Below are 12,687 nucleotides of genomic sequence, written 5' to 3'. Positions count from 1 at the left end.
AGATCAGTCCTGTGGGGACACACGCCCCGGTGGCAGATGCGAGCCTGCATCTCAGCACTGTAAATACAGCCCGTTACGGGACATTCCCAGGGACAAAACAGAAGCACCTTTGTGCTGGGAGTGGCTCCAGCCTGCCAACACACTCATTTAGCTGCACCCCACTGAAGAAGCGATCCCATATAGGATACTTCAGTGAGTATGTTAACAAAACTGGTAACGGAACCATGCTCCTGGCATCTTTACTGGACTGGATATGGGAACACTGCTGAAGCCTGGATCTTCCCTTAAAGGAACAGAGTTGTATTTTGATTTAAATAACGCCAAGATTTCACTCACTTGAAAGATGATCTACTCAACTTTCTATACGAGAAAAACACTTGCAAGCTTTAACAAGACTATTTCAAAAGAAGGAAGAAAAGCCCATACTTTGCCACTGAGCTTTATATAATAAAAGAATAGAAATTATAATCTCCTGTAATGACAATAAATAGGGCTGGTATTATGATCAAATCATTCAAGTTTGCCTCTATTGAGTATTAACAGATCTAAAACATAAGCGCAATACTAAATGCAGTTTTACTAGTAACCCTGTTATACATTATCGTGTGGCTATACGTCAATTCAAAAACCATCTCACAGAAGAGAGGGTGCACAGGGAATGATATAGTAATTGCTCATTCTTTCAGGCATTTGATTTTAGTGGTCTTATCAGGGGCACTGCTGGGACCTAGTCAGTTTTTAATCTAGAGTTTCAAAGTTTGCCAGTACTTCAGCTGTAACTGACATTTCTGAAACCATATTCCCCAATTATCTATATACTTTTGTCTGACTCCTAACTTCAGAAAAAAGTCAAATCACAGATGAAATCGAAACATCTACATCAATATATCTATGAACAAGACATACAGAAAGCACTGTATTCAAAGTATGCCAGATTAAGAGGACTGATAAGTTGGAAAGGAGACCAAGGAACATTTTTCTGTAATGCCTTTTAGCTACAGCAATTTGGGTACAAGCAAACAAATAAATGTGCGATGGCATATTTGAGTCAAAGGTGTCTTTCTATGCAGGTCTGAGGGGAAAAAAACAATTCATGACAATTGAGGAAGCTCTTTTGTTTATTAAAAAAAAAAACCAAACAAAAAAGAAACAATCCCCACACACACACAGCTTATCTGTGCTTAGCTTTTCTAGCCAGTTAAATGCAGCCAGAACCACAGCCAGGCCTATTCCCCTGTGCTATCCCACCCCCTTGCTCAAGAACAGGAATGCACAGAGAAACAGCTTTGTTTGCTGCCTCCATACTGAGGTCTGAGGTCTGAGTGGTCACACGGGTGTGTGAAGGACTCCTGCAGCTTCACTCTTTCGTGCCTTGGACAGTCTAAGTCATAACCAGGTGCTCTTCCCCTTCCTGACATACTACATTTGCTTTCAAAGCCAAGTCAAACTGATACTTTCCCCTCCAATTTCTGCCAAACCTTTATCTATTATTTCTGTGCATCAGCTGTTTCTCATCTTCTAAGAGCCCACTGACAGCTCCTGGGGATCTTTTCAGACCAACTGTCACATGAAGGACACATCTTTCAGAAAACTAAATATCACAAAATTCATCATCACCACTACCTTCCGTAAGCCTTGGAGATCCAAGAAAAGTGTAAAATAAAAAGGATAGTATGAGACTTGGCTATGCTACAGTATGTCATTAATTAATACCTTGAAGCAATCATATACTGCAATAAACAGGATAATTCTGGGAATCAACAAGGTATCATAGCACAAGCTGTGACCAAACCAGATGTCTGTAAGTCACACGGGGAACTCCATTCTCCATTAGGCCAGCGACTGCCCAGGAGGCACTGGGCCAAATCTTGACATAAACTATTTTTAAGTGTCAAGGAACCATTCAAAGGCACTCAGACATCCTTGAGAAAAAGGCCCAGCCACCAGGAGAGGAAAGAAAGGACACAGTTAAAAAAAAAAAAGAAAAAAAAAAAGAAAAAAAAAAAGAAAAAAGGGGGGGGGGGGGGCGGAGAGAGACACAACGCAATGCCAAAACTGAAAAGAAATCCAATTTCCTCACAAGTTTCAAGTGGAAGGACTGACCTGACACTGGTTATTTTATTTTCATGGTATTTAATAGCAGAATTACTTCATTTTGCCCTCGACTGTCTATGTGCATGCGTGTGTGTGTCCCCAGCCCTCACCTCCAACAGGCAACCAGCAGTTAACAAAAACAGATTTTTGCATTGTTCTGTGGATATTCTTAAAGAATTTCCTGTGCCAAGACCTTCTGACGATTTCTTCAGAACAGCTTAGGACAGCCTGCCAAGAAAGCCTTTATTTCTCACCTCACCAAGAAGCCAAGAAATCAAAGACAAAAAAACTCTCTGTCTGGTAAAAGTCATTTTTAAATAGCTCTCTAGGTAAGCTCTGCTGTGACCCCCTCAGGTCCCTGTGATATTTATACCTCCCATGAAAGAAATGCAGTTTTTAAAGCCATTCCTAAACTGACAATCCAGCCACTGGAAATTTGAAGAAACTCAAGATTGACAGAAGTCTGCTAAGAATACAGAGGCCAGCATGACTTCTCGTGCTTGAGTACAGGTAAATAAGTGGTCAGTCACGTAGCCTGCTAAGCAGAACAAGAAGGAACTCTTCTACACCTTTTTGCCCTGGTGAAGCAGGGCAACTTAGAAGCAGATCTCTCAGCTGGAGCAGACCCCCTCGTTTGAATACAGAGGTTATCATCAGCACAACTTGTATTTACTACAATGTGACTGAAACTAGAAGAAAGCATTTTCAAGGATTGAAGAGTTGTCGGCAGTTGAAGAACTGACAGCGTGTTGCAGCTATTCTATCAGCTAACAAGCAGTCGATACTAGCATGAAAATGCTGTTTCACATCAGCGCACGCTTCTATAAACAAACTTCCATCAAGCAACTCATTCATAATACTGCGACTACAACAATCTGAACAGCAACACAATTTCTCTTTTATAAAAATAAGCTCATATTAAACCTTTATTTACCTAATTGCCACCTGCTCATTAGCCGTTAAGTAAAGAAATTTCAGTAAAAGTTGAACATTTTCTAATTATGCAATGAGGTGTTCTATTTTAAAACATTAGTTCTCTGTGGTTCTCACCTGTTTGAGTACATCTAAGATGAGCTCATTAAAGACTTCATTGATTGCCATGGACACCGTCTGTCGGTCCATCCCTTTACTGAACTGTCCGCTTCCGATGAGATCAATCAGCTCCCATGCAGAAAGACCTTCTCGACTGGTGTTGAGAGCAATCTTATAATGGTCAAACTGCTCTTGCTGCCAGCCTGCTCCCATTGCTTCAGTGAGTTTTTTAAGTAAATATTCAATCTGTACAGAAATACAAGCAGAAATTAATCATTTTCAGCAGACATGGAAATCAAGTGTTTCAGAGCTGTAAACTAAGCTTCTCTAGAGACCATCATTACAGCTAGATTCCTACATTCCTATGTAGGCCTCTAAATGTAGGTGGTTTAATCAGCAAAGATTTTAGGCTCCTGTCTCAGTTGAACTTTTGACTGCCAAGCCCATCCCACAGCTACTCTCTTCGTAAGTAAAGAAGCAAAGAATTTAACCTGACAGCCTCTTTTAATATTTCAGATTCCTACAGAACACATGGGACCTTCCCTGCAACAGCTTCCAAACTGTGACGACTGAAGTGTGAGAAAGCAAGAAGTTTCAAAAAGTGTTCTTGTAAGATAAAAAGCAAACAAATTAGAAAAAGTAAGAAAATATGGCATCTTGGACAAGCAGTGAAATGAAAAACGACCAAGGTACAATCACATATCTTAATCTTCACCTGACGCCTCTTCTCCAGCTCTCAAGCACTCCATCACTGGACAGTCTTGGCAGATGTATCAAGAGGAGTAAGAGAACACACTTTTCACATCTGCTTTTATTGTTTCCAAAATAAACTCTCCTTTTCCTTTAATCTTTCATCATTCTGTAAGCATTATCATACACAGGGTAATAACACTAATAGTCAAAATAAACACAAGAATGAAAAAGAGGAAAGAAGACTGGGTTTCTTCTTTAGTCTGTTTTTTGCTGTTGTTTTCAAACTCATCACTGTTCACTCTTTAACCAACAGTATTTTAAACTAAGCCCATCTACAGCTTTGAGCACATGTAAAATGCTTTTAATGGCAATTTATACAAAATAATTGGTGAAAGCCTCCCTACAAAGACACAGCAAAGTAAAAGCCAGGCTTCTAAGTTTCTATGACTGAAGTCACAGGGTACCAATTACAGCGTTTAACCCAGTTTTGAAGACAGACCAAGCTAATGTGGCCCTCTGCTGTTTCGGGTAATGGCTCACTGCATCCTCACCATCTCTGTAGGGAACCTGACGGCCTTCGTAAAGCCGCCTGCACCCTCCCTAAGGATGGAGCCTGGGCAGAGAGTGCTCAGTAACCCCACAGCAGCCTGCCGCAGGGACAGGGCAGCACCAGCTCCCCCAAGGGCTGGCCTTTCTCTCCAGCCACTGCAAGGCCAGCACAGAACTACTTGCTGGCAGGTTGGTCCACCAAGCTGCAGGCCAGGGCTCCTCTTGGCTGCCCTGCTTCTCTACCAGCGTGCGGGATGCGATGGGCCGGGAAATGCAGGCTGCCCTGTGGAGGTGGGGAGGGAAAGCACCATGATCCTTTCAGGTACTCTCTGTGCACATGGAAATAACATGGATTTCCTAAGTGCTGCTTTGCTGAAGGTCAGTCCTTCCGGACAGCCTGCTCCACTTTCAGTTTAACCTATTTTAGGTGTGGTTTTGGAAACACTAAGTGACTCAGGAGTCTAAATCCCATTATCAAAAATGACTAAGGTGTACAGCATGAACATGACTCATTGAAAAGTGGTGGAAACCAAATGCTTTCCAGGACTTCATTTTTCTAATCACCAATGCTGGCTCACCTCTGCTTGAAAACACAATGTGATTTCTCCTACAGGTACGAAAAACTCCAGCTGAGAGAGCCAAGGGATGTTTCACCACAGAATAAATTAACTTTTCAGCTACAGCTCTGACTCCCTTTTCAGCTGGTCTAATAGGCCTTTGAGCACCCAGCAGTCTCTATGTAAAAAATTTGGGAGTACAAAGAAATAAAGAAGTGTTTTTCCCCCACACATTTCACCACAAGACTCCCAGGCCTCAAGGTTTTGATGCAGCGTACATGCTAATTTTGTGGCTGCTGCTTCTCTCTCTTGCAACCGGTACAGGCAAATCCCTTTCTTTCTCTCACATCTATGACCAAGAAACACACAAGCATGTAGCAGAGCACACTCATCTGGCGAAGCAGTAAATTACCAAACGGGTGGACTTTGCTTACTATTCCAGCTCAGTAACTGCTCTCAGTCTCACAGCCCCTACTCTAGTAGCACATGGACCAATACTAGACCAAAATGGAGGAGCTACCAAAAGCTGCTGCACTGTCTAGAGTAAAGTTCCCACTCCCTTGAATGAGCAGGAAGCACCTACCCCTCTGAAATATGGCTGCATATCCTCCTCAGAAAAACTGTCTTAAGACAAGATGGGCTAGCCAGGCACAGAATACGCCTCCGGGCGGGGGGAGGGGTACAGAAGTTGTAGACAGCATTGATTTTCATTTCAGCTTCACCAAGTAAGGCATTTAAGTATTTTTAGCTCCTCATGCAATTCTTACTAGCAAAGATAGGATCTGAACAGAGGGCTCTGGAAAAGTGGCATTCAAATTGCAGACAAGTGCAACTAACACAGGGCACAAGGTTTATGGTAATCGGCAAAAGACGACTTTGGGCTCTGTGCTGTGCCCACCGGCCATGTGAGGCAAACACCCCCCGGGCGGGCACACCTGCACCCCGCCTGCGAGCCAGTGGAGAGCAGCTCAGGCACCTGCTGCTGCAGTTGCCAGGGCTTTGCCCTGCCAAGTTCACCACTGCTCACCTTCATGCTCTTCACCAGAACACGTCATAAAACTGTGCTTTGCGGTGGTGCCACGCACAGCTCTGAATCACTTAAGTTAATACAGTCACATGAGAGGAAGAAAAGTTTAGCATGCCCTCCCAAGCTGCCAACATATAACTTTTATCAGATTTCTGCAAAATTCAGTAACTAATTCCTTTAAAAATCTTTAATACACGCTTTGCTGATTTTCACTCTCCAAAATCCTTAAGTTAAAAAACTAATCCAAGGCTTCTGAGCATCAACTACCATAAATCCTCAGCATTCAGTTAAAGGCAGGAAGCAGCTTACTTCCTACTTCAGACAAGTTTTATAGAAAAAAAAAAAAAACAATTCAAAAAAGCCCTTCACAGCATGCAAGAACAGTAGCACTACAAACTTGTTGCAAAACAAACCTCCTAAAACCTGGATTTGATGAGCTGAAACAAGCTCTAGCATCAATGCAGGAGTAACCTTTTACCCCATGTTCTAAACACATTCTGCGACACAGCTCAGTCCCTCTGAGCAGCATCAGTTCTGAAAGGAAAGCTGTAATTACTGAGGCTTAATTAGGTAGATAATATACCTGCCAAATTGCTAGATGGTAATTAAAAAAAAAAAATCATTAAAACTTAATGAACTTTAATTTTAAAACGTATTGTGCTAAGATTTCACAACCTATTACACTGCTTGAGGCATGCAGCTCTCAAATTCCTTTGGTTAATTATCTCAAAGTACTAGGACTCACTTGCAAAGGGACACACACAGACAAAATCATACCTGAATAGATTTTTTTCCACATTTTTGCTCAAACCATATGAACAAAATGTGTATCAAACCAATGGTCTGGAAAAGAAGCAAAGCAAAACTCTTGGCTAGTACACATTATCAGATAATGCACTAAAAATAAGTCAACATATCATTTCCTTAATGTCCTTTGTCCCCTATTTTCCCTTATTTTGATTATTAGAACAGATTTAAACATTTAACTCTGCTAAACCCCCCCATCTACAAGTCACTAACATGACCACAAATATCCTATAATACCATTAAAGTGCATAAAAATCTCATTATTTTAATAATACATTAACTCTTCTTAACTGAAAATGGACCTGTACATATTATAATTTAATTTCTAAACTAAAAAAAATAAAAATAAATTAAAAAAAAAAAATCAAGCTTTATCTTGCATTCAGATAAGTGCCTGGCTAACCAAAGTCCCCAGAAAAATTTTATCTAATGTATCTGCTCAATAGCAACAGTGAGTGTTGTGGTGGGGTATGAATATGAAACAGTGTGAGGTAAATACAAAGAAATAAGTTGCATCAGTGTGGAAGCAAGTAAGAGACCACTCATTATGTGCTCAAATGAGGAACCTCTGAGAGCAAACGTTTCCCCTCCTCCACAGAGAGACATGTCAACTCAGCAAATAACTGACAAATTAAGTCTTACTGGCTCAAACATGACCTATTCTTGTGGTTAAAAAGTAGAGGGTCAAAAAGCAAACATGAGGCAATGTTTGCTGCTATTCTGACTGGACCTTACTTTCCGTAAGGTAACGTAAAAACACAGGGGGATTGCTAATGCTACATATGCCAGTAGGGACCAACTGGCTCCACAGTATGAAAAACAGCTTCCGTCCCAAATCAACTGAAACTTTTCAGCCAGAATCTTGCCAAGAGAAAGCAAAAATAATATAAAGAACAGAGGCTCTTTAACACGAGCTATGCAGCCTGTTTGGTATCTTCTTTCAGAGGGCACTTTCTTTTACCATGTTTCGATACCTATTTGGTTTTCTTTTCCAGGTATTCCTGGCACTATCCTCCACGGGGAATGAAGCACTGTAGATGTTTCACATATTTTTCTGATGTACAAGTGGGTCTCTTAGAGGATGAAAAATAATGTCAAGGAGGCCTTCACGTCCAGCAGAGCACAGCAGACATGGCCACTTTTCATACTGTTCAAATAAGATTTGTAATATTAACAGAGCAGATCTAAAAAGTCTATTCACATTATACAAAATTCTGTGGAAGCATATGGTACTGGGCAAGAGACATGAAAACAGTCATATCCCCCTTTCAAAGACACCATCAATTCCTTTTTTTCATCCTATCGCAACATCACTTACTTTTAAAAGACAAATACTTGTTTCTTCTTTTCCACCAGCAGAGCTGTGCTCATTATCCAGTGTAAGCCATTATCTTCTTTCTTTTTTTTAATTAGCATTAAGTAGTATAATAGCGGTCAACTCAAAAAACAGTGTAACATGGAAACCCCAAGGACAGCCTGCTGCATAAGCTGAAAACTGTTTTATTTTTTACAGCAATCAGGAAAAGAATAGTGAAATGGGAAGAACTGATGCAAGTCAAAATGACTAAAAATCTTTTTAACCATCATCAACTTGTAGAGATCATGCATCAATCAAAACCCCACAAGCAGCTTTCATTGTAGTATCAGTTTTGATTTTATTTCTGAATGGCCAAGGTTCAATTCCCAGTATTTCCTTCACTGTATCAGTTTCTGATACTAGAATGCAGAACAAGGAAGCAAACATCACAAAAAAAAAAAAAACACCCAACACCTTTCTGCAAGAAATGCCTCCAGAAGAATCTCCACTGGACAGCTTCAGACTTTCACATCCTCAGTCTAAAAAACACCACCTCATTTTCAAATGCACAGAAAGCCATACAAGGTTTGGACTCCAACTAGGGTCGTCCTAACTAGGAGGATTAGAAATGCCACATGTTAACACAGTTAAAGGCTAGAGGGACAAGGGAAAAATGACTGTACAAATCTTTCCTTGAGAAGTTCTGCTTAAAAAGCAAAGACAGCAAATATGTTTGGCTTATTTAAAACAAGTAATGTGAACACTAGATTACAACACACAAAGACCATGCAGCTTGCAGTATACATATCTGCAAGTTTCACCATTAAGGATGGCCCAGAAACACAGCTAACCACATACCACAGCTTTCAGGTGATAAAGCATTCCCAAGGCTGCAGTCACATGGCCAGAAATAAGAAAGGGGAAGTGTCTGAAAACCTTTTTATAAAGTAGAAAATATCTGGTTAAACAATACCAAGGCACACAGATGAGTCTGCAACAACTAAGAGGTGAGTTGTAAGGAAAGATCATGAGAGACTAGAAATATTTCTCCTCTTATAGCTACAGTTCTCGCCACCTTTCTTCCCTTTATTTTATCCTTCTCATGGAAGAGGTAACGCCTGCGAGAGCTGAAGGAGACACACACTTAGATGTCTGCGTCTCAGATCATCTAGTGGAAAAGACCGGCTGTGGGGAGGGGAAGGAGCTCCCACCCAGCCCCTTGCTTTCCAGGAGTGCTAGCGGTATAGCTGCTTGGTAAAGCTCTGCTCACTGCACCAGGAGGCAGTTCTGTTGTTAGCCAAGAATTGTATTAATTCTGAAAGCTGTCCACCAGGTCTAATTTTAACTAGAGCACACAAAATAAAGCACTGTTTTCCTCCAGTCCATCTGTATCTCTTTGAAATACCACATTTACGCAGTTCACAGAAGTGTTTTACTTGGTGCATACCAAGGCTTCTCCCTTGAAAGGGGGGTTTCAGATTTGATCATTTTGCATTTCCCTGGGACATGAGCACCTTTGCAAACTAGACATTCGTGGATGTCTGTTCATTTCCAAGTCTCCTAACTCCTCTCAGCTGCCCACCAGTAGCCAGCAGAAGCAACACTGGAGCCCAAGGCCATTACCAGGTGAGCCCAGTGCCCTGCATAGCCACCAGCTCCTGTCTCGCTGTGACCTGACTTCTCCCCATAACATAGAAGGATCCTCTGAAGCTTGAAGTCACATCCCAAAACTGCACACCCCAACCCAAACCCTTCCCCATGCTGGATTTTACTAACCTGATCTCTCTCAAACGCAGGGCTGCCACATCTCCTTCCAGGGCAGGTGAGGAGCTCAGGCCAGACACTGCCTCTGCCTTTCAGTCTGGCCTCTGCTAAACAAGCAAGTTCTGTCCCTTGTGTCCTCTCCACTGCTTCCAAATTCCCTCTTTGCAACCGCTTTCCTCAGTCTGTGCCTCTAAAACTCTTCCAAAGTAGCCTGTTTTCCCTTCCCCAGTTGAGCTGCAGCTGTTCCCAATTTGCTGCTACTTCAACACCTGGGCAGGGAATCAACACTTAACACTTTGCAGATGGGGTAACAGCCCCACCACAATTAGTTGTCTAATATGAAAGGCCTAGCACAGCAGCAACAGTGCAAAAGTACACAACATGGGCAAGAAGGAACAGCAGCCTCAATCTCTATTCAGTGTAGTGCAAAGAAACTGCACCCAAGCAGGAGAGTTTTCCAGATATGAAATTGTTCAAGTGAGTACAGAAATCACTTATCTCATTTTAAAAAAAAAAAAAAAAAAAAAGGAAAATCTGACTCCCAAACAGATCTCAAAGAGCAGCTCCTCCAGGGAGGTGAGAGATAAGGCATCCTCATAGCCATATGAAGTTGTATCAACACATTCACAGGAGACCTAAGAAGTTCTCTCTATCTTCCTATCCACAAGATGGGATGCAAAAATCTTGAAGAGATCACTTTCCAACCTGCAAGTATGAGGCAAGTTTCCTAGTCACTTATAAAAAGGGGAAACAAAATCTCTGACACCTAAAAGCCTCCAAGGCAGAAGGGAGGGAGGAAGGGAAACAGCTGGATCCCACACAAAGGACTCCACGCCAGAATCTGCAGTAAGTTGTATGTTGCAATATTTTCAGCCAGCAATAACACCAACTAACAGGGAGGGAAGAAAAGCTTGCTCCCTGACTGGGAAGCTATAGTCACCCATGAGAGGTTTACACTGCTCTCACCAAAACATAAACATCACAGAACAGTGATGCTTCCATCACCCTCTCCTCTGTTCTTCACTTCGCAAAAATCCCCTTACTTTACACATGACATGCAAGCCATTTTGTAATTAAATGAAAGGATGCAATATAAACTGGTAAAGACTAAATACCTAATCAAGCTTTATTATGAACTCAAGAGGCATAAAAATTAAATGGAAAGAAAAATACCTTTACTAGGTACCAGTATCATTTTGAATACTATCAAAAACTACTTGAATACTATCCTCACTACAAAAAGGACATTGAATCACTTGAGTGTGTCCAAAGAAGGGCAACGAAACTGGTGAAGGGTCTGGAGCACATGTCATAGGAGGAGCGGCTGAGGGAACTGGGGTTGTTTAGTCTGGAGAAGAGGAGGCTGAGGGGAGACCTCATCGCCCTCTACAACTCCCTGAAAGGAGGGTGAAGAGAGGGGGGATGAGTCTCTTTAGCCAAGTGACAAGTGACAGGACAAGAGGTAATGGCCTCAAGTTGCACCGGGGAAGGTTTAGACTGGATATTAGGAAACATTTCTTTACAGAACGGGTAGTTAGGCATTGGAATGGGCTGCCCAGGGAGGTGGTGGAGTCCCCATCCCTGGAGGTGTTGTAAAGTTTACTTAGCGCTTAGGGATATGGTGTAGTTGGGAACTGTCAGTGTTAGGTCAATGGTTGGACTAGATGATCTTCAAGGTCTTTTCCAACCTAGATGATTCTGTGATTCTGTGAAAAGAGTTACTTCTCAGCACTAAGACAACAACCACAAGTTTGTACAAAAAAATGCTTTGCAAATCTGGAGTTTAGATTTAACATTAAAAAACGCCAGACATAAGAACTTAAAAGGCAAATACCAAAGGTCGCACAGAGAAAAAGCAAAACTGAACAAAACTGAGACTTTGCATCTTTACTTTTGAAATTTTGTGTAAAAGCGTAAATGAGTAAATGTGGAATTTTCCAGAAGTACAGAGAACAGGAGGAGGGTCAGTGCAAACCAGAAAGGAGTGCGTTCAACAGACAGGGTTCCTCCACCAGCTGATTACATTACCTGTGTGGTCTAAGGCAAAAGGTTAGAGTGAATACAGGCATTGTATATGGTGAGAACAGAGAAGCCTTTCTTTGTCAGGCTCCATAAGCTTTCTTTAAACAGTATTGCACAATTTAAATCTTGTCATAATCAAGGAGATGCAGACACAGATCCACCCTAGGAATTCAAAAAATAATCCAAGTAGAAGACCAATACAGGTTAACCCCAGACATTAAGGATGGGAAGGAAAGCAAACAACAGCAGCTATGAAACCTGGAAAAGCTTTTTTGGGCTCGGAGCCCACCCTGCAGCCCATCTGCAACAAACACACACATTGCCATTACCCAGCATCAGCTACAGAAGGCAGCACGAATCTGGGGGCTTGCTTGGCGGAGCGGGGGCAAGCGAGCCACGTCGACGCCCCAGAGCTGGGAGGTCTGAAGCTTTTAACCAGCCAACAAATAAGGAGCTGTGAAATATCTACCCTCAGGTAAGCCAGGGGGTGCAGTGGGGAACACAATGACAAACAAGAGATGTGGATTTAAGTCCCAGTTTTGATATTTATTAGTGACCTTCTACCAACACCAAATCTGGCACCATTAATAAAGGAGCTGTCTTAGCTTGTATAACCATAATCCCCATCTCTCAGAACTGATAGACAAAACAGAAAAGCAAGCAAGAAGACCGTCTCATTTCTCATGGGAATACAGTATCCCAGGTAGGGCCCGGTCATCACCAGTCTGGCAAAAACAGAAACATTGTACAGAGTGAAAGTTTCCTGCTATAAAGTGAGTAATAAGGCAAAACCAAACAGTTTATTTTGACAGGGGAGTTATCTGTACTTTATGGTTTGGCACAAC

At 41.9% G+C, this 12,687-nt stretch overlaps 1 protein-coding gene across 1 annotated transcript in view; it reads right to left on the bottom strand.

The window, feature by feature from the left end:
• Nucleotides 1-12,687, bottom strand: part of SWAP70 (switching B cell complex subunit SWAP70) — a 44,173-nt gene that overhangs the window by 16,826 nt on the left and 14,660 nt on the right. Inside the window, exon 4 of the mRNA XM_074841904.1 lies at nucleotides 3,145-3,372. Within this exon, the coding sequence (XP_074698005.1) occupies nucleotides 3,145-3,372 (228 nt within the window). The remainder of the gene's footprint in view (nucleotides 1-3,144; nucleotides 3,373-12,687) is intronic.

The sequence above is a fragment of the Strix aluco genome, chromosome 16 (assembly GCF_031877795.1).
Source record: "Strix aluco isolate bStrAlu1 chromosome 16, bStrAlu1.hap1, whole genome shotgun sequence".
NCBI lineage: Eukaryota > Metazoa > Chordata > Aves > Strigiformes > Strigidae > Strix > Strix aluco.
The sequence above is the reverse complement of the archived record's forward strand: the minus strand, read 5'-3'. Positions and strand labels throughout refer to the sequence as shown.